The 27,902-nt window shown below is 45.8% G+C and overlaps 1 protein-coding gene across 2 annotated transcripts in view; it reads left to right on the forward strand.

Moving 5' to 3' along the window:
• The first annotated feature begins 3,731 nt into the window (after nt 1–3,731).
• Nucleotides 3,732–27,902, forward strand: part of LOC137355454 (uncharacterized) — a 121,566-nt gene continuing 97,395 nt past the window's right edge. For both annotated transcript variants that reach the window (XM_068020619.1, XM_068020710.1), the window contains exons 1-2: nt 3,732–4,132; nt 27,767–27,846. In XM_068020619.1, coding sequence (XP_067876720.1) covers nt 3,837–4,132; nt 27,767–27,846 — 376 coding nt within the window. In that variant the 5' untranslated portion in view covers nt 3,732–3,836. The remainder of the gene's footprint in view (nt 4,133–27,766; nt 27,847–27,902) is intronic.

Raw genomic sequence — 27,902 nt, forward strand, 5'->3', positions numbered from 1 at the left:
AAGGGTTCAATACAACAAACAAACAAGACCGGGGAGAGAGGACAGCCCTGTCTGACTCCAGATTGGATCAGGAAAATTTCTGATTCCCACTCATTGATTGAGACTGCCCTACTGATGTTGGTGTAGAGCAGTTTGATCCAATTGCAGATTCCCTCCCCAAACCCCATTTTGGAAAGCACGTCCATCATGTAGGTGTGCGATATCCTGTCAAAAGCCTTCTCCTGGTCCAGGCTGATGAGGCAGGTGTCCACCCTCCTGTCCCGTACATAGGCGATTGTATCCCTGAGTAGCGTGAGACTATCAGAGATCTTCCTGCCGGGTACAGTACAGGCCTGGTCAGGGTGAATCACCGACTCCAGAGCAGACTTGACTCGACTGGCTATGACTTTGGACAAATCTTGTAGTCAACATTAAGCAGTGAGATGGGCTGCCAATTTCTGATTTCTGCCCTCTCCTCCTTCCGCTTGTAAATGAGGGTGATGATGCCTTTCCTCATGGATTCTGACATGCTGCCAGCCAGGAGCATACTCTCGTATACTTCCAGCAGGTCTGGGCCGACCCAGTCCCACAGGGCCGTATACAACTCAACCGGTAAGCCATCGCTTCCGGGAGTTTTACTCGTCTCGAAGGACTCGACGGCCTTTGTCAGCTCGTCCAGAGTTAGCAGCTTGTCCAGTCTTTCCCTCATGCTGTCATCCTAGACCTCTGTGATAGATGACAGGAAGGACTGGGAGGCTCTGCTGTCTGTGGGCTTCACGTTGTACAGCCCAGCATAAAAGGATTTGCTGATCTTTAGTATGTCAGACTGCAAAGATGTTATCGAGCCATCCTCTTCCTTCAGGCTGCTGATCACAGAGCTCTCTCTGCGTACCTTTTGGAGGAAGTAACGCGAGCACGTCTCATCCTGCTCGATGGAGCGGATTCTGGATCGGAAGATGATCTTGGAGGCCTCCGTGGCAAAGAGCGAGGCCTGCTGGCTCTTCACCTAAGGAATACAAACCTAGTCTTTACAGCCTGTTTGCATAAGAACAAAGAACAAAGAACAAAGAAAATTACAGCACAGGAACAGGCCCTTCGGCCCTCCAAGCCTACGCCGATCCAAATCCTCTATCTAAACCTGTCGCCTATTTTCTAAGGGTCTGTATCTCTTTACTTCCTGCCCATTCATGTATCTGTCTAGATACATCTTAAAAGACGCTATCGTGCCCGCATCTACCACCTCCGCTGGCAACACGTTCCAGGCACCCACCACCCTCTGCGTAAAGAACTTTCCACGCATAATCCCCCCTAAACTTTTCCCCTTTCACTTTGAACTCGTGTCCCCTTGTAGTTGAATCCCCCACTCTGGGAAAAAGCTTCTTGCTATCCACCCTGTCTATACCTCTCATGATTTTGTACACCTCAATCAGGTCCCCCCTCAACCTCCGTCTTTCTAATGAAAATAATCCTAATCTACTCAACCTCTCTTCATAGCTAGCGCCCTCCATACCAGGCAACATCCTGGTGAACCTCCTCTGCACCCTCTCCAAAGCATTCACATCCTTTTGGTAATGTGGCGACCAGAACTGCACGCAGTATTCCAAATGTGGCTGAACCAAAGTCCTATACAACTGTAACATGACCTGCCAACTCTTGTACTCAATACCCCGTCCGATGAAGGAAAGCATGCCGTATGCCTTCTTGACCACTCTATTGACCTGCGTTGCCACCTTCAGGGAACAATGGACCTGAACACCCAAATCTTTCTATACATCAATTTTCCCCAGGACTTTTCCATTTACTGTATAGTTCACTCTTGAATTGGATCTTCCAAAATGCATCACCTCGCATTTGCCCTGATTGAACTCCATCTGCCATTTCACTGCCCAACTCTCCAGTCTATCTATATTCTGCTGTATTCTCTGACAGTCCCCTTCAGTATCTGCTACTCCACCAATCTTAGTGTCGTCTGCAAACTTGCTAATCAGACCACCTATACTTTCCTCCAAATCATTTATGTATATCACAAACAACAGTGGTCCCAGCATGGATCCCTGTGGAACACCACAGGTCACACGTCTCCATTTTGAGAAACTCCCTTCCACTGCTACTCTCTGTCTCCTGCATCTAGCTAGTACACCTTGGACCCCATGCGCCTTCACTTTCTCCATCAGCCTACCATGGGGAACCTTATCAAACGCCTTACTGAAGTCTATGTATATGACATCTACAGCCCTTCCCTCATCAATCAACTTTTTCACTTCCTCAAAGAATTCTATTAAGTTGGTAAGACATGACCTTCCCTGCACAAAACGATGTTGCCTATCACTGATAAGCCCATTTTCTTCCAGTTGGGAATAGATCCTATCCCTCAGTATCTTCTCCAGCAGCTTCCCTACCACTGACGTCAGGCTCACCGGTCTATAATTACCTGGATTTTCCCTGCTACCCTTCTTAAGCAAGGGGACATTAGCAATTCTCCAGTCCTCTGGGACCTCACCCGTGTTTAAGGATGTTGCAAAGATATCTGTTAAGGCCCCAACTATTTCCTCTCTCGCTTCCCACAGTAACCTGGGATAGATCCCATCCGGACCTGGGGACTTGTCCACCTTAATGCCTTTTAGAATACCCAACACTTCCTCCCTCCTTATGCCGACTTGACCGAGAGTAATCAAACATCTGTCCCTAACCTCAACATCCGTCATGTCCCTCTCCTCGGTGAATACCGATGCAAAGTACTCGTTTAGATTCTCACCCATTTTCTCTGACTCCACGCATAACTTTCCTCCTTTGTCCTTGAGTGGGCCAATCCTTTCTCTAGTTACCCTCTTGCTCCTTATATATGAATAAAAGGCTTTGGGATTTTCCTTAACCCTGTTTGCTAAAGATATTTCATGACCCCTTTTAGCCCTCTTAATTCCTCGTTTCAGATTGCGCCTACAATCCCGATATTCTTTCAAAGCTTCGTCTTTCTTCAGCCGCCTAGACCTTATGTGTGCTTCCTTTTTCCTCTTAGCTAGTCTCACAATTTCACCTGTCATCCATGGTTCCCTAATCTTGTCATTTCTACCCCTCATTTTCACAGGAACATGTCTCTCCTGCACGTTAATCAACCTCTCTTTAAAAGCCTCCCACATATCAAATGTGGATTTACCTTCAAACAGCTGCTCCCAATCTACATTCCCCAGCTCCTGTCAAATTTTGGTATAGTTGGCCTTCCCCCAATTTAGCACTCTTCCTTTAGGACCACTCTCATCTTTTAACCCTTCGAGCCATGATATCATTTTGGTGAGCCTGTATTGCATCCCTTCCAAGGTCAATATATCCTCCCTGAGCTGCGGAGCCTAAATCTGAATGCAGTGCCCCAGACGTTGTTTAACCAGAATTTTATACAAATGTAGCATAACTTTCACCCCTTTGTAAGGAGTGATTCTTGAGGAATAGTTTTCTCCAGGTCGTTCTCATTTCTTGTTCTGCCATTTTCATGTTCCTGCCTAAACGTTCTTGCTTCTGACCTAATATCCCTCTATGTGGCTCAGTGTCATATTTTGTTTTATAATGCTCCTGTGAAGCACCTTTTGTTATGTTAAAGGCACTATATAAATGTAAGTTCTTGTAGTCATTATTGCCTACCAGTTCTTGTAGCAGAGTATGATTCATCCAGATTGTGGGCGGCACCTACTCCACCAGCCTGGTTGCTTAGCAAATGATACCAACAAAGCTTGTTGCAACTCAATGCTATGTTGTGATAATTAGCTCTGCTCAGCTTCACCGTGAAGGCAGAAGTGCTTCAAAATATCTGAAAAGAAAATTGTACTCTTGTAAAACATACGTTTTATTCATCAATAATTATTAAGATGGCAAACAATTCTCCACTGTCTGTTTTTTATCACCCTCCAATCCACCATCTGAAGAAAGACTACGCTCAAGTAGAAACTGCATACTTTCAGATGCCTTTCAGACCTTTAGATCCCGAGGAGTTTGACAAAATCAAACAGAATGCAAGCACTGCCTGGACTGCAGAACATATCAACCGACTAAGAAGTTTTACCACATATTCAGCAGAACACAGAAAAAAACAGCTGGATGAACCAACGCAGAGCCGGGTCCGACTGCACTCTCCGAACAGATTACACAGACCCCATCCACCAGAGTAAGGAATATTTTTAAAAAGATTAACACATTTAATTTGCAGTTTTTAAACAATAGGTAGAATGTCTGTGGAATTGATTACTAAAGCATTCTGGAAATAAAATACTACATTATTTGTATAGTAACAGAACATTTCTCATTTACTGCTGCTTTTGGATAAAGCAATGATCCAGATAGTTAAAATATAATTTTTATTTTAATTATTAAGTGTTAAAAATAACTTAGGAAAGTGGTCCAATTAAACAGGTCTCTTAAATAATTCAAGAAACTGAGCAAAACCTAGTGACCTACCTTAACATGAAGGTAGTTCCCTTGTGATGGTACACTAGCAATTTACAACCATAACCATATAAGAGATATCATCACTATTATGAAAGAAAGTTAAGCCTGAACATTGTGCACCATCATGAGTTTTTCAAAAGAACATTGAGATGAAAACTAGAAAGTATTTTAAATTTGTGAAATTCAAATAATGAATTTATCTTTAGCAGATATTCTATAATCGTAAAATTAAATCCTTGCGAAGTGGTTAGACATAGTATTATGCCTTGATTCCCCACTGTGCAGAGTTAACTGACTCAGCCAAAGCAGTGATAAAGGGGCTACAGTTAGCCTTTAACAAATGGGAGTGGAAAACTTGGTCAGAGTTCTCATTTCTGATTTGTTTTCAGTGATGCTCCTGGAAGGCAAGACAAGGCTAGGATCAGGCTTGGCTGTGATGGCCTATGTCATCCAATAACTGCCAACAATGGGTACAGTAGAGCCACAGGGAAATCAGACAGGACTCATATAAGACAAACACCAGCATAGGCTGTGAATTTCCAACCTTGAGAGGCCTCGGGGAGACAAATTTCCATCAACCCAAACATGGTCAAAACCAAACATAACAGGGTCAGTGTCCAATTGGATAAAAATTGGCTTAAGGACAGAAAACAGCAAGTCGTAGTAAATAACAGAAAATGCTGGAAATACTCAGCAGGTCAGGCAGCGTCTGTGGAGAGAGAAGCAGAGTTAACGTTTCAGATCTGTGACCTTTTATCAGAACTGGCAAAGGTTAGAAAAGAATTAGGTTTTAAGCAAGTGAAGGAGCGGGGACGGGGTTGGTGGGGAAGAGAACAAAAGGGAAGGTGTCTGATAGGGCAGGAGATTAAATAACAAAGCTGTCCTGGGACAAAGGCAAAGAGTGTGTTAATGCTTGTGGTGAAAGACAAAGCATTAGTACAGAGAGAGTGTTAATAGCAGAATAATGAGCACCTCGTAGTAAGTGGTTGTTTTTCAGACTGGAGGGTGGTAGACCGTACTGTTCCCCAAGGGTCAGTGCTAGGACCACTACTTTTTTTGCTATATATAAATGACTTGGATTTTGGAATACAGAGTAAAATTTCAAATTTGCCGATGATACCAAACTTGGAGGTGTGGCAAACAGTGAGGATGATACGAACCGCAACAGGACATAGCTAGGCTAGCAGACTGGGATGACAAGTGGCAGATGGAATTTAATACAGAGAGGTGTAAGGAGATGCATTTTGGCAGAAGGGATAGGGTGAGGCAATATAGAATTAGCGTTGCAGTTCTAAAGAGTGTGCAGGAACAGAGGGAACTGGGGGTACACGTGCATCGATCTTTGAAGGTGGCAGAACATATTGAGAGAGTGGTTAGCAAAACATCTGGGATCTTGAGCTTCATAAATAGAAGCATTGAGCACAAAAGCAGGGAAGTTATGCTGAATCTTTATAAATCTCTGGTTAGGCCCCAACTAGAATTCTTCATCCAGTTCTGGTCACCACACTTCAGGAAAGATGTGAGGGTCCTTGAGAGGGTGAAGAGGAGATTTAGCAGAATGGTTCCAGGGATGTGGGATTTTAGTTACAAGGTTAGGTTGGAAAAGCTGGGGTTGTTCTCCTTGGAACAAAGGAGATTGAGGGGGGATTTCATAGAAGTGTACAAGATTATGACAAGCTTAGATAAGTTAGACGAGGAAAAACTGTTTCCATTAACTAATGGTACAAGGACCAGGGGACATAGATTGAAGGTTTTGGTCAAGAGATGCAGGGGAAATATGAGGAAGAACTTTTTGATGCAGCGAGTGGTAATAACCTGGAACTTACTGCCTATGAGGGTGGTGGAAGCGGAGACAATCAATGATTTCAAAAGTAAATTGGACGGACACTTGAAGGAACTAAATTTACAGGGTTACGGGGATCGAGTGGGGGAGTGGGATTGACTGGATTACTTGGTGGAGAGCCAGGATGGACTTGATGGGCCAAATAGCCTCCTTCTATACCGTAAATGGCTCTATGGCTGTATGGTCCTTGACTGGAGATGGAGAACCAAAGAGAGTGAATTCCCACACTGGGGGCTGAATTTTCTGCTGGTGCTGGGGCTCCCGGCGCCGGGCTGAAAAGGCAAGGGGAACCTCGCCTTGTCCTTTTCGCGCCTCCCGCCATCCTGGAGCAATCCTTTGGTCTTTTAACTCCTAAGTTTCATGAGCCAGGATCTTCGACCCTTTAAAGATGGGGATCCTGCCTCCAAGAGCTGCCGGCCAAACAGAGGGTACTACAGAGGCCCACTAAGTTGCCCACTAAGTAAGGGCCTCCCCCCACCCACCAAGCCTGCAGGGAGGGAGCCTTGTGTTACAAGGGGTGCTGTCTGTGTGGCGGAGGCAGCACCCGCCACTGGTAAGACTCCAACGACAGCGGGAAGAGGCCACTTTCGGACCTCAAGCGTCCACCGGACGGGAAGGCCATCGTCAGTCTATCCTGCCCCCTGGAAGATCGTTTGGTGACAGGGAGGCGAGGGGACCTCCATCCCCCGCGCCCCCGCCATCTGTTGCGATACTCCGTGCCCCCTGGCCTCCAACCCCATCTCAGGGGGCCACACAAAATCCTGGCCTGGGAGTTTTCTTGGCTCTGGCTTCTCCAACACCTAGTGACCCAAATATCAGGATGAACCTGGCAAAGAAACCTTTTGAGCAGTAGAGTCCACCAGGGTTCTCGCCTGGACCTCCAATCAAAATCCCTAACATTTATAATATTGGTCCCCATATAAAGGGAGTTCATTTAAAACTTTCTTTATCTTACCAGTGGCACCAGCTATGAAAGAGCAGCATGCCAGTGCCTTTATTACCCAGTGTCCTCACCCTGGCATGCACCCAACATGTGCCTACAGTGGTGTGAACATTAGCCATGAGCATGCAAATTAAATGACCTTTTTCTGTCTCCAGATACTATGGTGGGGTCAAGAGCTTGAGTTCACCAGCACCCACTCTGCCGGCAAGATGGAAACAAGTAATTTCAATCCCTCACTTTCTAGGATAGGCGTAGCCAGACATATACAGTGCATACACTTTTCTAAGGCTCAAAATGAACTAGGCACCGCACTTCCCTTGCCAGCATAGTCCACATCCAGAGAATGAATAAAAAAGAACTGTTACATTGGCTGATCCAAGAATGAAATACTGCTGTGGATAAGAATTTTCATAATAGTTTTGTGAGATCCAAAAAGACCATCATGGACATTATTCTCCACAGCAGCATTTCATCTATGGAGTACCCAGAGAAAGGAGTAGGGAGCAGCACTGAGAAGAGAGGGTATGAGAAAAGCAATGGGACCTGAAGAAATGAAAGGTACTAGCAGGGAATTAGGGAAGGATAGGGTGTAAAAAGTGCCTGGAGAAATTAAGGAGGTGGGAGCAGAGGGTTGAAATGTATCAGCATCTACTGAAGGCAAGGTTGGAGGCTAAAATGTGGCACCAGTTAAGGTGAAAGGACCAAGGAGAAAGTGAAGGAGCAAAGGGATGAAAGTTACCAACATGAATTGGGATGGAGGTGTTATGTGTGTGTGAGTGGCGGTGGCAGAGGGACGTCGGGTAGTGAATGATTTTGAACTGAGTAAGAAGAGTGCCCACATGGAGAAGAGAATAGAGTGCCCATGTTATTTTAAGAAGAGGGTAGAAAATGTGCACATCTGGCTTGAATTTTATGATCCTGCCATTGGGAGCGGCAGCAGGTGCACAAAATGGCGGTGGTCCTGCTTGTGATGTAAGCAACTGCGCCGCTGCAATTATGCAGCAAGTGGCCATTTTGTTTAATGGCGGGGGTCGTACCGCTCCAATCATGTGGCGGGGTCAGCAATGGAGACGCCATTCACATTGTTACCTGATGTTGGAGCAGGTGCAGGCACCATCTTTAAAAGCCTGCCAGCCCTGCATTTATTTGAGCATAAGTTCATTGAAGCAACACTTCTCTGCTGTTCCCCAATTCTTACATAAACCCCTTGCAGAGATTCCCCCCCCCCATTCACATACAAGACCCTTGGATACTCAACATAGTGAAGATGGCCGCTGTAAACCCCACTTCCCCTACGCTGCTCTGGTTAGGTTACCTTCCCTTTCGTGGCACCGAGGACTCTTGCCTCGGTAACACCAACTTTTCAAAGTTGTGAAACTGAAGGCATGTAAGTGCCGCACGTCAACCACAAAATTGAGAAACCTCCACTGGATCGCAGTGAATTAGATTCAAATTTATTTAAAACAGCATTTGAAACATTTAAGTGATGATGCTGTCATGTCAGGACATAAATACTGCCATGGTACCTCCCCACTTCCAAGAAAATCGGTACACTGTGCTATGGCGCCGGGTTTCGTGGCAGACTTCTCCATGGAGATTCTCCATTCCCCCACACCACCAAACCTGCCTCCAACAAGAGAACTAAATTCAGACTGTTATTTTGAAAAGTGTGTAGATGAAGAGAATGCCCGTGTTATTTTGAGAAGATGGGTAAAGGGAGAGAATGTGTCTCTGAAGCAGCAGATTGACTATTGACTTTGGGGAAGTGATGGCTCTGGCTGGTCTCTTGAATATGGATAATCCAAATTGATAAGCTTAAAACAAAACAGAATGCATAATTTTAATGTTGAAATTCAAAATGTATCTAGAGGAGCATGCCCTTACATCACCCCATCCCCAGAAATATGTGCATCTGTGTTTGTGAGATTGTGCGGGAATGACATTTGAAACAAGTGTGTATGATTTAAGAATTGTTATTTAGATCCATACTGTCTAGGTTTACACGTGCTTTGCTGTATTGGTTAGGTCAGTAGCTCGTGGGATCAAACTTATTGTAAATACATTTTTGAGTTTAAGGGAATTTTTTATTTGTTCATGGGATTTGGACATCGCAGGCTAGGCCAGCATTTATTGCCCATCCCTAATTGCTTTTGAGAAGGTGGTGGTGAGCTGCCTTCTTGAACCGCTGCAGTCCATGTGAGGTAGGTACACCCACAGTGCTGTTAGAAAGGGAGTTCCAGGATTTTGACCCAGCGACAGTAAAGAAACGGCAACATTGTTCCACGTCAGGATGGTGTGTGGCTTGGAGGGGAACTTGCAGGTGGTGGTGTTCCCATGCATTTGCTGCCCTTGTCCTTCTAGGTGATAGAGGTCGCGAGTTTGGAAGGTGCTGTCTAAGGAACTTTGGCACGTTGCTGCAGTGCATCCTGTAGATGGTACACACTGCTGTCACTGTGCGTTGGTGGTGGAGGGAATGAATGTTCATGGATGTTGTGCCAATCAAGCTGGCTGCTTTGTCCTGGATGGTGTCGAGCTTCTTGAGTGTTGTTGGAGCTGCACCCATCCAGGCAAGTGGAGAGTATTCCATCACACTCCTGACTTGTGCCTTGTAGATGGTGGACAGGCTTTAGAGATTAAGGAGGTGAGTTACTCACTGCAGGATTCCTAGCCTCTGACCTGCACTTATAGCCACGGTATTTATATGGCTACTCCAGTTCAGTTTCTGGTCAATGGTAACTTCCAGGATGTTGATAGTGGGGGATTCAGCAATGGTAATCCCATTGAATGTCAAGAGGAAATGGTTAGATTCTCTCTTGTTGGAGATGGTCATTGCCTGGCACTTGTGTGTGTGAATGTTACTTGCCACATATCAGTCCAAGCCTGGATATTGTCCAGGTTTTGCTGCATTTCTGCATGGACTGCTTCAGTATCTGAGGAGTCATGAATGGTGCTGAACATTGTGCAATCATCAGCGAACATCCCTACTTCTGACCTTATGAATGAAGGAAGGGCATTGATGAAGCAGCTGAAGATGGTTGGGCCTAGGACACTACTCTGAGAAACTTCTGCAATGATGTCCTGGAGCTGAAATGATTGACCTCCAACAACCACAACCATCTTCCTTTGCACTAGGTACAACTCCAACCAGCAGAGAGTTTTCCCCCTGATTCCCATTGACTCCAGTTTTGCCCGGGCTCCTTGATGCCATACTCGGTCAAATGCTGCCTTGGTGTTAAGGGCAGTCACTCTCACCTCACCTCTTGAGTTCAGCTCTTTTGTCCAATATCCCGTATAATGGTTATCTAGGCAATAGCGATCACAACGTAATAAGATCTAAGATTATAATTGAAAAAGGCCCCTGCCAACAAACAACCCATCTCTTTGAATCCCGATCCCCCTGTACTCAACGCAAATCCTACCCCCCACCCCCCCCCCCCCCCCCCCATTGCCAGGGCCTGCCGGACTGGCCCCGGAGACCTTGCCTCACTTACCCCAGGTTCAGGCTCCAGCGCTGGACCTCGGTTCAAGGTCCTGGTGGCACTGTCGATGCTACTGGATTGCCGGCCCTGTGATTGTCCAGCAGCTTTTGGAGGCGGGATCCCCACATTCAAAGGGATAGGGATCCTGATGCCAGGCTGTTAATTGGCCTATGCCGTAGAATCACGCCGGGTATGCTCCAAATGGCCGAGGCAGGATTCCCCCTGCCCTTTTGGCCTGGCACCAGGAGCCCTGCCGGCGCCAAATCGTTCAGCCCTAGAGTCATCAAATTGACAGAAATATTCAATAATTATCATTCTGCAGTATTTTCCAGGGAGACTAACAGGGCAGATATGACATTAGAAAAAGAGATCAAAAAGATATCAAGATATTTAAGATAGAAAGTGGGGAGATAATTGTTAAAGTCGTCAAACGTGGAGAGGATAAAACCTCTGGCCTGATTGATTTCTATCCATGCATATTAAAAAAAGTTAGGGTAGTGATAGCAGAGGTATTATTGTATATATATAAAATTTCATTAGGAAAGGCCAGAGGACTGGTAGACAGCTAATGTTATTCCTATGTTCAAAAATGGAGGTAGAACAAGCCCATGGACCCATGGACCAGTTAGCTTAATGTTGGTGGTAGGAAAGATAATGGAAACTTTACTTCAAGATGTAACAGAAAAACATCTAGAAACCGAAGATATAATGAAGAATAGTCAGCACAGATTTCAAAAGGAAAGCTAATGCTTGAGTTCTTTGAAGAAGTAGCAGAAAGAGTAGACAAGAGAAATGTAGTAGCTGTTATATATTTGGATTTTCAAAAGGCCTTCAATGATACTGCATTGTAGACTCATGATTAAGGGCAACACTTTCGGAGTCAGGGGGCAAATAGCAGAATGGTTAGCAAGTTGACTACAAAACACAAACACAGAGTAGGTGTTTACTCAGACTGGCAGAAGGTGGAAAGTGGTGTTTCTCAGGAATCAATGCTAGGACCGGTGTTGCTGATTATTACGTAAATGATTTAGATTCTGGAATCAAATGTACAATCTCAAACTTTTGCAGGTGAAACTAAATTGGGGGGCATAGTTAGTACTGAGGAAGATGTGACAAAGTACAAAAAGAAGTTAATAAACTTGCAGAATGGGCGCGTAAATGGAAAATGAGTTTCAATATGGGAGAGGCAATACTGCTCTAAAGGGGGTGCAGGAGCAGAGGGACCTGGGAGTATATGTGCACAAATCATTGAAGATGGCAGGGCAGGTTGATAAAGTGCTTAATAAGGTATATAGGAACCTGGGCTTTATAAATAGAGGCATATAGTACAAAAGCAAGGAAGTTATGGTGAACCTTTATAAAACATTGGTTCAGCCTCAATTGGAGAATTCTGTCCAATTTGGAGCATCACACTTTATGAAGGATGTGAAGGCATTAGAGAGGGTGCAGAAAAGATTTACGAGAATGATTCCAGGGATGGCGGACTTCAATTACATGGATAGATTGGAGAAGCTGGGGCTGTTTTCCTTAGAGAAGAGGAGGTTGGGAGGGGATTTGATAGAGGTGTTCAAAATCATGAGGGGTCTAGACAGAGTAGATAGAAAGAAACTGTTCCCATTGGAGGAAGAGTCGAGAACCAGAAGACACCGATTTAAAGTGAATGGCAATAGGACAAAAGACGACATGAGGAAAATCGTTTTTACGCAGCAGGTGATAAGGATCTGCAAGGCGCTGCCTGAGAGTGTGATGGAGGTAGATTCAATCGTGGTTTTCAAAAGGGAATTGGATAATTACCTGAAAAGAAAAATTAGGAGGGATACGGGAAAATGGCGGGGGCGGGGATGTTGGTGGGACTAGCTGAGTTGCGCTTGCAGACAGCCGGCACAGACACGATGGGCTGAATGGCCTTCTTTTGTGTTGTAACCATTCTATGATTGTAAGCTTCGGACACTGCAATGCATCAGGGAGGGGGGAAGTTACCTGCACTCTTTGTTCCAGGAGGTAGTCACATCCCTTAGGTTAGGTACTTCTGATTTGGTCCATAGTCAGGGACAGGAGGGTGTGACTATGACTGAGGCAGGCATGGGGTCCAGAAGGTAGCAATGGAAGAGCCTCAGCCCCTGCAATTTCCCAACAGGTTTGAGGTTCTTGCAGCTTGGGATTGCAGAGAGGATGAGCACCGTGGAGCAGGGGGCCAATCAAGTTGGGGGGGTGGGGTGGTTAAAAGGAATGTAGTTGTAGTAGGGGACAGTATAGTTAGGGAGATAGATACTGTTCTCTGCAGCTGACAGCGTGAGTGCCGAAGGCTGTGTTGCCTGCCCAGTGCCAAGTTTAAGGACATCTCCTCGGGGCTGGCGAGGAACTTGGAGTGGGAGAGAAGGATCTAGTTGTTGTGGTGCATGTGGGTACCAATGACATAGGTAGGACTAAGAAAGAGGCTTTGCTAAGGGAGGATGAGCTGCTCGGGGCTAAAGCAAAAAGCAGAACCACAAAGGTAATAATGTCTGGATTACTTCCTATGCCGTGAGCAAATTGGTATAGGGGAAATAAGATCAGAGAGTTGAATGTGTGGCTCAAAGGTTGGTGTAGGACAGGGTTGTCCAACATAGAAACACAGAAAATAGGAGCAAGAGTAGGCCATTCGGCCCTTTGAGCCTACACCGCCATTCAATACGATCATAGCTGATCGTCCAGACTCAGTACCCTGTTCCCACTTTCTCCCTGTATCCTTTGATCCCTTTAGCCCTAAGAACTGTATCTAACTCTTTCTTGGATATATTTAATAATTTGGCCTCAACTGCTTTCTGTGGTAGAGAATTCCACAGGTTCATCACTCTCTGGGTGAAGAAATTCCTCCTCATATCAGTCCTAAATGGCTTACCCCTTATGCTTAGATTGTGACCCCTGGTCCTGGACTTCCCCGTCAACGGGAGCATCCTTCCTGCATCTAGTCTGTCCAGTCCTGTTAGAATTTTGTAAGTTTCTATGAGATCCCCTGTGGGTCAGAATCCAGCCCGCCAAATGTTTCTATCCAGCCAGCCAACCCTGTGTGACTGACAGCGAACTGCCCAGGCAGAGTGAGCACAGATTGGTGATTCCTGGCGCAGGCACAACGGGATCGGCCATCCCTGTTTTGGGGTGGTTCAGGGAGTGAGCGAGTGAATGGGAATGGCTGCTGCAGGGGAGAGGGAGAGAGAGGCCGAAGGGAGAGCAGGAAGCGGGCCAGCAAACAGCCAGAGGCACGGGGCGGAGTGGCGCTGAGGGAGCACAGAGAGAGAGAGAGAGGGGGGGAAGAGAGATAGACACAGACAAGGGTGAGAGAGAGAGAGGAGAGAGAGGCACAGACAGGGGAGAGAGAAAGAGAGGTGGGAGACAGAGGGGGGAGAGAGAGATAGACAGAGAGAGAGAGATAGAGAAAAGAGGGGGGAGAGAGCGATAGACACAGAGAGAGGGAGAGAGAGATAGACAGAGAGAGAGAGGGAGGGAGATATAGACACAGAGGGCTGGATTTTACCAGCCCCTCGGCATCATGGATTGTGGCAGGGAGGCCCATAAAATGTGTGTGGGAGCGGCCCACATGACCCATGACGTCCAGAAGGCCCCACCGGATATTAGTGGCTGCAGTGAGGCCTCAGTGCAACTCCCCCTGCTGCCAAGTGGCAGGGCCTTTGTTAAAATGTTAAAATGAGGTTAATCAAAATGCAGATGAACTTACCTCTCACCGCCAGCCGTCCCATGCTGATTTTACAGCAACTGGCTGCAACTTGCGCGCCTTTGGAACTCTGTACGGAGTTCTGAGGCAGGACTCTGGTGGGGAGGACTGGAAATTTCAGGGCAGGAGGGGTGGGGGAGCTGGGAAAACACTTTTTATTGGCAGTGGGGGGGAGTGGTGGGAAGGAGTTGAAGGGCAAATGTTACGAGGTTGGGGGGGAAAGTTCATGATGTCAATAAAGTTTATTCAGGGTCGGTGGCCCTAAAATAGACATTGGGGGGAATGGGTTGAAAGAGGCTCCAGGTTCAATAAAATTTTAAAATGAGGTGTTATCAAATTCCCCTTTAAATATTAAAATTTCATCTAAGGGCTCGAAGCCCTTTAAAAATGGAGCCGGCGTCTGCACCGTGGCGCCGGACGCTGTTGCCGGGAACATGGCGGCCACCCTCTCTACGTCATCTAGAGTGGCCGCTCGGCTCCCTCCATTTAAATGAGCCAGATGCGTAATATCACGGGGGCTTGGCGGCAGCCGCTCAGTGCGAGCAGGCCACCGACTTCAAAGCGCACCACCGCGATGTGCGGCATGAAAATATAATTCAGCCCAGAGAGAGAGGGGGAATATTTCTGTGAACAGCTTTTTTTAAGAATGAAAAACATCAAAACGAGATCAAAATCATGCCAAACAGATGGACATCTATCTGGAATACTCTGCATCGCTACATCAAGTGTGCGGGCAGACATTGACTACTTGTGCAAGCAAAAACAATGCCAGGTATCTTATTAATCAGTGTTCAACATAGCGCGAGAAGGTAAGTTAATAAATTAGTCTTCTCATTTAAAGCTTGTTCACAAAAATGCACATTTTTTGTTGTTTTGATTAATAGTAAATTTCTAATGCATTTATCTTTCCGAAATTTGCTCACAGGTCCACCATGTAGGACAAAAATTGTAATGTGGCCCCCCACATGAAATGGTTGCATAGCCCTGGTGTAGGACAAGTGGGTTTAGATTCATGGGGCACTGGCACCAGTTCTGGGGATAGAGGGGGCTGTACCATTGGAACAGTCGTTACCTGAATTACGCTGGGACCAGTGTCCTGCCAAGTCAGATAACTAGGGATATAGTGCAGGAAGGAGGGTTCACATGAGGGGAGATTTGGGAATTTATAGAAAAAGGACAATGCGAGAGTGCAGGGTAGTGATTCGGGTAATGGTAACAAGAGTGTGACAGGAAGGGACAGAGCACACAAACATAAGAGTGCACCAGCAAATATGGTCAGAGTTGGGAAAAATGGCTTTAAATTAACAGAGGGGAAGGAGGGTTCAAGTGAAGGGAGATTTAGGAATCTAAAGATAAAGGTTGAGGCAATAGAAAAGTTATGTGGGTAAAGGCAAGCTGAGTGGGACAGGAAGGGTAGAATTTTATGCTCGTCCTCGCAGCGGGTTTGGAGGTGGGGTGAGCATAAAATCAGGTAGGATACTGGCAGGGGGTGGGGGAGCCCCGCCACCATCCCTCCTCCACCGAAATTTAGTCTGGGGTGGGAAGGCTCCTGACCAGCCTTCCCGCCCTGCCACCAACTGGATAATTAACCCCCAATTAAGGGCGTCTTTCCACTGCAGCCGCAATTACCCATGCGGCAGGCGGCCCTGTTGCTGCACAGGAAACACGACATGAAAAACTGTGCAGGCTGCATCCCGGTTCCGTGGGTTGGTCCCTCATTCAAAAGCACTTAGTGCCTGAATGAGGGACCCAGTATCGGGAAAAGGGTGACCCACTGATGGCCACCACCCTGCCCGTGCTGCCGACCCCCCAACCCTCCCTCCTCTGTGACCTCCACCCTGCGATACACCTCCCACCTTGTTCCAGTGCTGCTCCTCGGTGTCTGGGCACTGCAGCTACAGCAGCAAGGCCAGGACTTCTGGCAACAGGGTTCTAAATCTTATGGAAGGCCTGCAACTGTCCACTTAAGTACCTGATTAGCACTAAATTCGGTGGGCCTTTCAGAAAAGAGGCAATGTGGGGATCTCGGTGTCAGTTTCCCCCGCCACCAGCATAAAATTTCCCCCGAAGGGTCAGCGAGTTTAATGGTAATAGTGCATCCCAGAAAAAGGTCCATGAATGGAATAGTAGTCAAAAATAAAACTGAAGTCATTTTATCTGAATGTGTGGAGCATCCGCAGTAAGATAGATGAACTTGTGACACAAATAGAGATAACTGGTTTAGATATAATCACCATTACCGTGACATGGTTACAAGGTGACCAAGGTTGGGAAATAAATATTTCAGGATACACACTATTTCAAAAAGACAGGCAGAATGTAAAAGGAGGAGGAGTAGCCCTGATAATAAAGGTTGGCATAAGGAGATTAGTGAGAAAGGATCTTGGCTCAGAAAGTCAGGAAGTAGAATCATTATGGCTGGAGGTTAGGAATAAGAGGGGTCAGAAAATGCTGGCGGGAGTAGTTTATTGGCCCCTAACAGTAGGTATACCATTGGAAGAAATAATTGGAGCTTGTAACAAAGGCTATGTAATAATTGTGGGGACTTCAATCTTCATATAGACTGGACCAATCAAATTGGCAAAGGTGGTCTGGAAGATGAGTTTGTAGAATGCTTTTGTGACAGTTTCCTGGAGAAATATGTTGTGGAATCAACTAGGAATAAAGCTATTTTGGATCTAGTATTCTGCAATGAGGCAGGGTTAAGTAGTAATGTCATAGTAAAAGACCCGCAGGCAAATAGTGATCATAATACAATTGAATTCCATATTAGGTTTGAAAATGAAATACTCCAATCACAAACAAGAATCTTAAACATAAACAAAGCCACTCAGTAGGTGTGAGGAGAGAGTTAGCTAGGGTTGAATGGGCAAATAGACTAAAAGGTATGGCGATAATGAACAGTGGGAAACATTTAAAGAACCAATTCAAAAAAAGTTCAACAAAAACACATTCCATTGAAAAACAAAAACTCAATGAGAAAGATCCATCCATGGCTTACTAAGGAGGTTAAGGATAGTACCAGATTAAAAGCAGAGACTTATAATATTGCAAAGAATAGTAGTAAATCTGAGGATTAGGAGAGTTTTAGAAATCAGCAAAGGGCTAGCAAAAAATTGATAAAAAGGGAAACAATAGAATGAGAGTAAAGTAGCCAGAACTTTTAAAAACAGATTATAAGAGCTTTTACAAGTATATTAAGAGTGTTAGGACCAGGTGAGAAATGTGTCTAGGGGTCTTTTGCTGTCTTTTGCTGTTTTGAGCTCCCCCTTTGTGAATCCTTGTTCACCACTTTCCAATTATAAGGCAAAGAAATGAGCACAAACAGGCTTTCTTTGGTTTAAAGAAGAAAGATGAAATTTATTGAACCTTAAACTTAAACTCTAATATGGTTCATGCCTACTGATACACGATGCGCCCATGCTAGCATGCACACACAATATAAACATGCAGATACGGACAGAAAAGAGCAGAAGAAAAGATAAGTAGAACAGTTTGAGGCAATATCTTGTTACTGTTGCTCAAACTCGCTGTAGTCCTTGATTGAAGATATGGTCTTACGTTTTGTTGGGGCCCAGTAGTCTTCTTAAAACTTTGTTCACATAGGAAACCTTTCTCTCTTTGGTTTACGTGTCTTCACAAGATTCAGGAAAGAGCTGAAGGCTGGCAGACAGGGGAGGAGATATTCTCCGTCCATGAGTACATGTCGTTCTCTCTGTTCCAATTCCTTTGTTGGGAGTTCAAATTCAAAAAAAGCTCCCAGGTTGCCCAGCAGGTTAGTCATGTGACTTGCTCCTTATATGGAACAGTCTCTTCAAAATCCTTTGTTGGAATTTCAAATTCTCTGCAACAGCCAGTTAGTCATGTGACTAAAACTGGTCTGACCACTTCTGTGTATTGGGGAAGTAACTGCTGGGTCCCCATTGTTTCAACATTGTCTGGTTCTATGCAAATGTCCTTCCAGTCAGGGCTTGCAATTTAAAATTTTTGTTCATGTGGCAAAATAACGTGTGCCTCAATCTTGGCAGGTGGGGGTTTGCCTGACAAAAGGAAGAGAGGAGCTAAAGTAAATGTTGGTCCCTTAGAGGCAGATAGGAGAAATTATCATGGGGAATGAGGAAATGACAGAGTCATTCAGCAAATATGTTGGTTTTGTCTTTGCAGTAGAAGACACAAGTTACATATTAGAAATAAAGGGTAACCTAGGGGCTAATAAAAGTGAGAAAATTAAAGTAATTAATATCAACAGAGAAAATGTACTGGAAAAACTCAAGGGACTAAAATCTGACAAATCTCCAGGACCTGATGGCCTATATCCTAGGGTTCGAAGAGAGATAGCTGTAGATATAATGGATGTTCTGGCCATGATTTTCCAAAATTCCCTAGATTCTTGTATGGCCTCAGCAGAGCAAAAGTTAACAAATGTATTCAAGAAAGGAGGGAGAGAGAAAACAGGGAACTACAGGCCAGTTAGCTTGACATCAGTCATGGGAAAATGCTGGAGTCTATTATTAAGGAAGCCTTAATAATGCACTTAGAAAAACATAGTAGGATTAGATCAAGTCAACATGGTTTTACGAAAGGGAAATCCTGTTTGACAATTTTTTTTTTATTCATTCATGGGATGTGGGCATCGCTGGCAAGGCCAGCATTTATTGCCCATCCCTACTTGCCCTTGAGAAGGTGGTGGTGAGCTGCCTTCTCGAACCGCTGCAGTCCATTTGGGGTAGGTATACCCACAGTGCTGTTAGGAAGGGAGTTCCAGGATTTTGACCCAGCAACAGTGAAGGAACGGCGACATAGTTCCAAGTCAGGATGGTGTGTGACTTGGAGGGGAACTTGCAGGTGGTGGTGTTCCCATGCATTTGCTGCCCTTGTCCTTCTAGTTGGTGGATGTCGCGGGTTTGGAAAGTGCTGTCTAAGGAGCCTTGGTGCATTGCTGCAGTGCATCTTGTAGATGGTACACACTGCTGCCACTGTGCGTCGGTGGTGGAGGCAGTGAATGTTTGTGGATGGGGTGCTAATCAAGCGGGCTGCTTTGTCCTGGATGGTGTCGAGCTTCTTGAGTGTTGTTGGAGCTGCACCCATCCAGGCAAGTGGAGAGTATTCCATCACACTCCTGACTTGTGCCTTGTAGATGGTGGACAGGCTTTAGAGATTAAGGAGGTAAGTTACTCATTGCAGGATTCCTAGCCTCTGACCTGCTCTTGTATTTATTTGGCTACTCCAGTTCAGTTTCTGGTCAATGGTAGCCCCTAGGATGTTGATAGTGGGGGATTCAGTGATGGTAATGCCATTGAATGTCAAGGGGAGATGGTTAGATTCTCTCCTGTTGGAGATGGCCATTGCCTGGCATTTGTGTGGCGCGAATGTTACTTGCCACTTATCAGCCCAAGCCTGGATATTGTCCAAGTCTTGCTGCATTTCTACACAGACTGCTTCAGTATCTGAGGAGGCACGAATGGTGCTGAACATTGTGCAATCATCAGCGAACATCCCCACTTCTGACCTTATGATTGAAGGAAGGTCATTGATGAAGCAGCTGAAGATGGTTGGGCCGAGGACACTACCCTGAGAAACTCCTGCAGTGATGTCCTGGAGCTCAGATGATTGACCTCCAACAACCACAACCATCTTCCATTGCACTAGGTATGACTCCAACCAGCGGAGGGGTTTCCCCCGATTCCCATTGACTCAGGTTTTGCCAGGGCTCCTTGATGCCATACTCGGTCAAATGCTGCCTTGATGTCAAGGGCAGTCACTCTCACCTCACCTCTTGAGTTCAGCTCTTTTGTCCATGTTTGGACCAAGACAGTAATGAGGTCAGGAGCTGAGTGGCCCTGGCAGAACCCAAACTGAGCATGACTGAGCAGGTTATTGCTAAGCAAGTGCCGCTTGATGGCACTGTTGATGACACCTTCCATCACTTTACTGATGATAGAGAGTAGGCTGATGGGGCGGTAATTGGCCGGGTTGGACTTGTCCTGCTTTTTGTGTACAGGACATACCTGGGCAATTTTCCACATTGCAGGGTAGATGCCAATGTGGTAGCTGTACTGGAACAGCTTGGCTAGGGGCGCGGCAAGTTCTGGAGCACAGGTCTTCAGTACTATTGCCGGAAAATTGTCAGGGCCAATAGCCTTTGCAGTATCCAGTGCCTTCAGTCATTTCTTGATATCACGTGGAGTGAATTGAATTGGCTGAAATCTGGCATCTGTGATGCTGGGGACTTCAGGAGGAGGCCGAGATGGATCATCAACTCGGCACTTCTGGCTGAAGATTGTTGCAAATGCGTCAGCCTTATCTTTCGCACTGATGTGCTGGGCTTCCCCATCATTGAGGATGGGGATATTTGTGGAGCCACCTCCTCCAGTTAGTTGTTTAATTGTCCAACACCATTCACGACTGGCTTGGCAGGACTGCAGAGCTTCGATCTGATCCGTTGGTTATGGGATCGCTTAGCTCTGTCTATCACATGCTGCTTACGCAGTTTGGCATGCATATAGTCCTGTGTTATTGCTTCACCAGGTTGACCTCATTTTGAGGTATTCCTGGCGCTGATCCTGGCATGCCCTCCTGCACTCTTCATTGAACCAGGGTTGGTCTCCTGGCATTATGGTAATGGTAGAGTGGGGGATATGCCGGGCCATGAGGTTACAGATTGTGGTTGAGTACAATTCTGCTGCTGCTGATGGCCCACAGCGCCTCATGGATGCCCAGTTTTGCATTGCTAGATCTGTTCGAAATCTATCCCATTTAGCAGAGTGGTAGTGCCACACAACACAAAGGAGGTTATCCTCAATGTGAAGGTGGGACTTCGTCTCCACAAGGACTGTGCAGTGGTCACTCCTACCAATACTGTCATGGACAGATACATCTGCGGTAGGCAGATTGGTGAGGACGAGTTCAAGTATGTTTTCCCCTCTTGTTGGTTCCCTCACCACCTGCTGCATACCCAGTCTAGCAGATATGTCCTTTAGTACTCGGCTAGCTCGGTCAATAGTGGTGCTACCAAGCCACTCTTGGTGATGGACATTGAAGTCCCCCACCCAGAGTACACTCTGTGCCCTTGCCACCCTCAGTGCTTCCTCCAAGTGCTGTTCAAAATGGAGGAGTAGTGACTCATCAGCTGAGGGAGGGCAGTAGGTGGTAATCAGCAGGAGGTTTCCTCACCCATGTTTGACCTGATGCCATGAGACCTCATGGGGTCCAGAGTCAATGTTGAGGACTCCCAGGGCAACTCCCTCTCTACTGTATACCACTGTGCCGCCACCACTGCTGGGTCTGTCTTGCCGGTGGGACAGGACATACCCGGGGATGGTGATGGCGGTGTCTGGGACATTGTCTGAAAGGTATGATTCGGTGAGTATAACTATGTCAGGCTGTTGCTTGACTAGTCTGTGGGACAGCTCTCCCAACTTTGGCACAAGCCCCCAGATGTTGGTAAGGAGGACTTTGCAGGGTCGACAGGGCTGGGTTTGCCATTGTCGTTTCCGGTGCCTAGTTCAATGCCGGATGGTCCATCCGGTTTCATTCCTTTTTATTGACTTTGTAGCGGTTAGATACAACTGAGTGGCTTTCTAGGCCATTTCAGAGGACAAGTAAGAGTCAACCACATTGCTGTGGGTCTGGAGTCACATGTAGGCCAGACCAGGTAAGGACAGCAGATTTCCTTCCCTAAAGGACATTAGTGAACCAGATGGGTTTTTACAACAATCGACAATGGTTTCATGGCCATCATTAGACTAGCTTTTTAATTCCAGATTTATTAATTGAATTCAAATTCCACCTTCTGCTGTGGTGGGATTTGAACCCATGTCCCCATAGCAATACCCTGGGTCTCTGGGTTACTGGTCCAGTGACAATATCACTACGCCACTGCCTTAGAGTTTTTTGAGGATGTAACTAATAGGGTAGATAAACGGGAACTAGTAGATGTTGTATACTTGGATTTCCAAAAGGCATTTGATAAGGTGCCACACAACAGTTAAACACAATAAAAGGACTCATGGAGTTCCGAGTGATATATTAGCATGGCTGGAGGATTGGTTAATGTATAAGAGGCAGAAAGTAGGGATAATGGGGCATTTTCAAGTTGACAGGCTGTGACTAGTGGAGCTTTTTTAATTCTTTCATGGGATGTGGGCATTTCTGGCAGGCCAGCATTGGTTGCCCATCCCTAATTGCCCATTCAGAGGGCTGTTAAGAGTCAACCACATTGCTGTGGGTCTGGATTCACACATAGGCCAGAACAGGTAAGAACAGCAGATTTCCTTCCCTAGAGGACAGTAGGAAACCAAATGGATGTTTACAACAATCAATGATAGTCTCATGGCACCAAGACTAGCTTTCACTTCCAGATTTTTTTTATTTATTGAATTTTTATTAATTTTTATTTTTATTAGTTGAATTTAAATTCCACCAGCTGCTGTGGTGGAACTTGGCGTGGGCATTAACCTGGGCCTCTGGATTACTCGTCTAGTGCTATTATCACTACCCTACCATCTCCCCTCTAGTGCCACCAGGATCAGTGCTGATGCCTCAGCTATTTACAATCTATATTAATGACTTAGACAAAGAGACTGAGAGTAATGTATCTAAGTTTGTTGACGATACAAAGCTAGGTGCAAATGCAAGTTGTGTGGATGACATAGAGATGCTGCAAAGAGAAATAGACAGGTTAAGTGAATGAACAACAAGGTGGCAGATGGAGTATAAAGTGGGGAAGTATGAGATTATTCACTTTGGTTGTAAGAATAGAAAAGCAGAATATTTTTTAAAAGGTGTGAAACTTGTAAATGTTGATATTCAGAGAGACTTGGGTGCACTTGTGCAAGGAATGCGAAAAGTTAGCATGCAGATAAAGCAAGCAATTAGGAAAGCAAATGGCATGTTGGCCTTTATTGCTTATGATGCTATGAATATAGATAAAGGTGGGGTGGTGCATTTTTGGTAGGAGGAGTAAAGAGACCAAATGCTCCTTGGAGAAAAGAGTCTAAGAGCTGAATTTTTTGCTGGAGGCAAGGCCCCTGGCACCGGGACCAGAAGGCGGGGGATCCATGCTTATGCCTTTTTTTGTGCCCCCTAGAGTGATGCTACGGTCTTTTTTGTCAAAGTTTTAGGAGGTAGGATCCCCGACCCTTTAAAGAGTTTAAAGGGACAGGGATCCTTCCTCCAACAGCTGTCAGCCAATCACAGGGCCGGCAGCTCAGCAGTATCGGCAGCACCACCGAGAGCGATGGCCATGGCCGGTGCTGCAGTGACCTGGGACCCAGGCACAGGGCTGGAACCCCGGAGAAGAGGTAGGTGAGACAGGGTTGCTGGGGCCAGTCTGGAAGGCCCCAGCAAAGGGAGCGTGGTCTTGTGGTCCAGAGAGAGAGGGGGTTTCCAGGGAGTGATTCCTCCGTGGGCCACAAATTGCCTACGAAGGAGTGCAAAAACAATAGGGGCGGCACAGTGACGCAGTGGTTAGCACCGCAGCCTCACAGCTCCGGCGACTCGGGTTCAATTCCGGGTACTGCCTGTGTGGAGTTTGCAAGTTCTCCCTGTGTCTGCGTGGGTTTCCTCCGGGTGCTCCGGTTTCCTCCCACATGCCAAAGACTTGCAGGTTGATAGGTAAATTGGCCATTAGAAATTGCCCCTAGTATAGGTAGGTGGTAGGGAAAATATAGGGACAGGTGAGGATGTGGTAGGAATATGGGATTAGTGTTCTTTTTTTTTTTCTTTTTGGGCCTCCTTATCTCGAGAGACAATGGATACGCGCCTGGAGGTGGTCAGTGGTTTGTGAAGCAGCGCCTGGAGTGGCTATAAAGGCCAATTCTGGAGTGACAGGCTCTTCCACAGGTGCTGCAGAGAAATTTGTTTGTTGGGGCTGTTGCACAGTTGGCTCTCCCCTTGCGCCTCTGTCTTTTTTCCTGCCAACTACTAAGTCTCTTCGACTCGCCACAATTTAGCCCTGTCTTTATGGCTGCCCGCCAGCTCTGGCGAATGCTGGCAACTGACTCCCACGACTTGTGATCAATGTCACACGATTTCATGTCGCGTTTGCAGACGTCTTTATAACGGAGACATGGACGGCCGGTGGGTCTGATACCAGTGGCGAGCTCGCTGTACAATGTGTCTTTGGGGATCCTGCCATCTTCCATGCGGCTCACATGGCCAAGCCATCTCAAGCGCCGCTGACTCAGTAGTGTGTATAAGCTGGGGATGTTGGCCGCTTCAAGGACTTCTGTGTTGGAGATATAGTCCTGCCACCTGATGCCAAGTATTCTCCGAAGGATTAGTGTAGGATTAGTATAAGTGGGTGGTTGATGGTCGGCACAGACTCGGTGGGCCGAAGGGCCTGTTTCAGTGCTGTATCTCTAAACTAAACTAAACTAAACTAAAATAATAAGATCCTGAAAACAGTAAACCATTTTTAAAAATCAAAATAAAATAATCAATTATGTTTTTTTTGTACCTTTCTAACACACTAAACAATGGAGTTTAAATTAGATGTGGAGATATTGAAGCTTATTGAGAAGAGGAAGCTTTCATTGTTAGGGTGATCACTCAATAAATAAATACTCCTTAGTTGGCCTTATAGGTAACATAGGTTTTCTTATACATGAGCCTGACAGACATCAATGGAAATAAAAAGTGGGAGAGATGTAGATCAGGCTGCCAATTCACTTATCACCCATTTTATAATATCGCACAGTCAAAATCTACCTCATACAGTTATAATATAGTGATAAGTGTATTTTTCTCAGTAAAGTGTCTTTGTCAGCCAATTCCCATCATGTTCCTGGTTTGATATTATAACATTGTAAAACACTTCTAACATCAAATATGTTAATTTTCATGCTAAATGACCGGAATTATTTAAATACTTTGAGAACATAACTGTCTAAATTCTCGCCTGCAGGTTGTTATCTAAACCCTTCAAATGTTCTGTGCTATATTACCCACCACCATTTATCCTCCATGTATTGCAGGACTATAGTTTTTATTGCTTCTAATGTTGTCCATACTGTACACAGGATGTGACACCTAAACTTTTCATTCTGCTGAAATATTGCCAATAAACAGAATATTTATAATAAGAGCAAAATACTGCAAATGCTGGAAATCTGAAATAAAAATTTTGCGCTCGGCATGACGTTGAGCTCTTCTTCCGTCGTCTTCGCCTCCGTGCTCACTTCTTTGACCAGGAGTCCTCCCCCTGACCAGCAGACCCTTTCACCCATCTCCAATATTCTCCCTCCACCTGGACCACTCCATCTGGCCTCTTCCCCACTCTTGATCTTTTCATTGAGAACTGTCGGCATGACATCGGCCGTCTCAATTTCTCCACTCCCCTCATTCACTCTAACCTGTCTCCCTCTACAAACATTCACTCCCTCCACCACCAACGCACAGTGGCAGCAGTGTGTACCATCTACAAGATGCACCGCAGCAATGCACCAAGGCTCCTTAAACAGCACCTTCCAAACCCGCGACCTCTACCAACTAGAAGGACAAGGGCAGCAAATGCAAGTTCCCCTCCAAGTCACACACCATCCTGACTTGGAACAATATCGCCGTTCCTTCACTGTCGCTGGGTCAAAATCCTGGAACTCCCTTCCTAACAGCACTGTGGGTGTACTTACACCACAAGAACTGCAGCGATTCAAGAAGACAGCTCACCACCACCTTCTCAAGGGCAATCAGGGATGGGCAATAAATTCTGGCCTGGCCAGCGACACCCACATCCCATGAATGAATTAAAAAAAAATCTCTCTACACCTCCATCCCCTACCAGGATGGTCTGAGGACTCTCCGCTTCTTTCCGAAACAGAGGCCCAACCAGTCCCTATCCACCACCACCCTCCTCCGCCTGGCTGAACTTGTTCTCACACTGAACAACCTCTCCTTCAACTCCACTCACTTCCTACAAATAAAAGGTGTTGCAATGGGTACCTGCATGGGTCCTAGTTATGTCTGTCTTTTTGTGGGATATGTCGAACATTCCTTGTTCCAGTCCTACCCAGGCCCCCTCCCTCACCTTCTTTTCCGGTACATTGATGACTGCATCAGTGCCACTTCCTGCTCTTGCCCCGAAATGGAAAACTTCATCAACATTGCTTCCAATTTCTACCCTTCTCTCACCTTTACATGGTCTATTTCCGACATTTCCCTTCCCTTCCTCAACTTCTCTGTCTCCATCTCTGGGGATAGGCTGTCTACTGATATTCATTATAAGCCCACCGACTCCTACGGCTACCTTGATTACACTGCCTCACACCCTGTTTCCTGTAAGGATTCCATCCCATTCTCCCAGATTCTCCTTCTCCGACGCATCTGTTCTGATGATGCAACCTTCCACAACAGCACTTCTGACATGTCTTCCTTTTTCCTCAACTGAGGATTACCCCCCACTGTGGTTGACAGGGCCCTCAACCGTGCCCAACACATTTCCCACACTTCTGCCCTCACCCCTTCCCCTCCCTCCCAGAACCGCGACAGGGTTCCCCTTGTCCTCACTTTCCATCCCACTGATTTACTTGTACTTCCTTCAATTTAATATACTGTCTTCACTGCTCACAATGCAGTCGCCTCTATATTGGGGAGACCAAACACAGATTGGGTGACCACTTTGCGGAAGACCTCAGCTCAGTCCAAAAACATGACTCCGAGCTTCCGGTCGCTTGCCATTTTAACACCACCTCGCTGCTCTCATGCCACCATTTCTGTCCTTGGCCTGCTTCAGTATTCCAGTGAACATCAATGCAAGTTCGAGGAGCAGCACCTGATCTTTCGATTAGGCATTCTACAGCCTTGTGGACTGAACATTGAGTTCAATAACTTCAGAGCACGACTGGCCTTTTTTATATTTTTATATTTTCATTTTCTTTTCTTTTTTAAATATGTGCCTGTTCTTCATGTAGACAGAGCTATCATTATTCCACTATTAACACTCTCTCTGGACTAATGCTTTGTCTTTCACCACAAGCATTAACACACTCTTTGTCTTTGTCCCATGACAGCTTTGTTATTTAATCTCTCATGCCCTCTGCCCTATCAGACATCTTCCCTCTTGTTCTTTTCCTGACTAGCTCCCCCCACCCCACCCCTTTCACTTGCTTAAAACCTAATTCTTTTCTAACCTTTGCCAGTTCTGATGAAAGATCACAGACCTGAAACGTTAATTCTGCTTCTCTCTCCACAGATGCTGCCAGACCTGCTGAGTATTTCCAGCACTTCCTGTTTTTATTTATAATAAGAGACTACATCAGGTTACTGTGAATACATGTTTTTCATACTTGTGTAGATACAAGTGCTGCAGGACGTGCTAACTATTACGTTTTTATTAAACTGAAAAACAGGCAATTGGCATCTCTACTTTCTTTTTTCAGAATATTTTTAGTGACACGGCTCCACAGAATTCCAGGACATGACAATGCATTAAAAAATACCATCGCTTCGCCGATGAGAGGTAAATAGAGAACTATTGGCAGGCAAAACTGTAACAGAACAATGGGCTGCCTTTAA

The sequence above is a fragment of the Heterodontus francisci genome, chromosome 1 (genome assembly GCF_036365525.1).
Source record: "Heterodontus francisci isolate sHetFra1 chromosome 1, sHetFra1.hap1, whole genome shotgun sequence".
NCBI lineage: Eukaryota > Metazoa > Chordata > Chondrichthyes > Heterodontiformes > Heterodontidae > Heterodontus > Heterodontus francisci.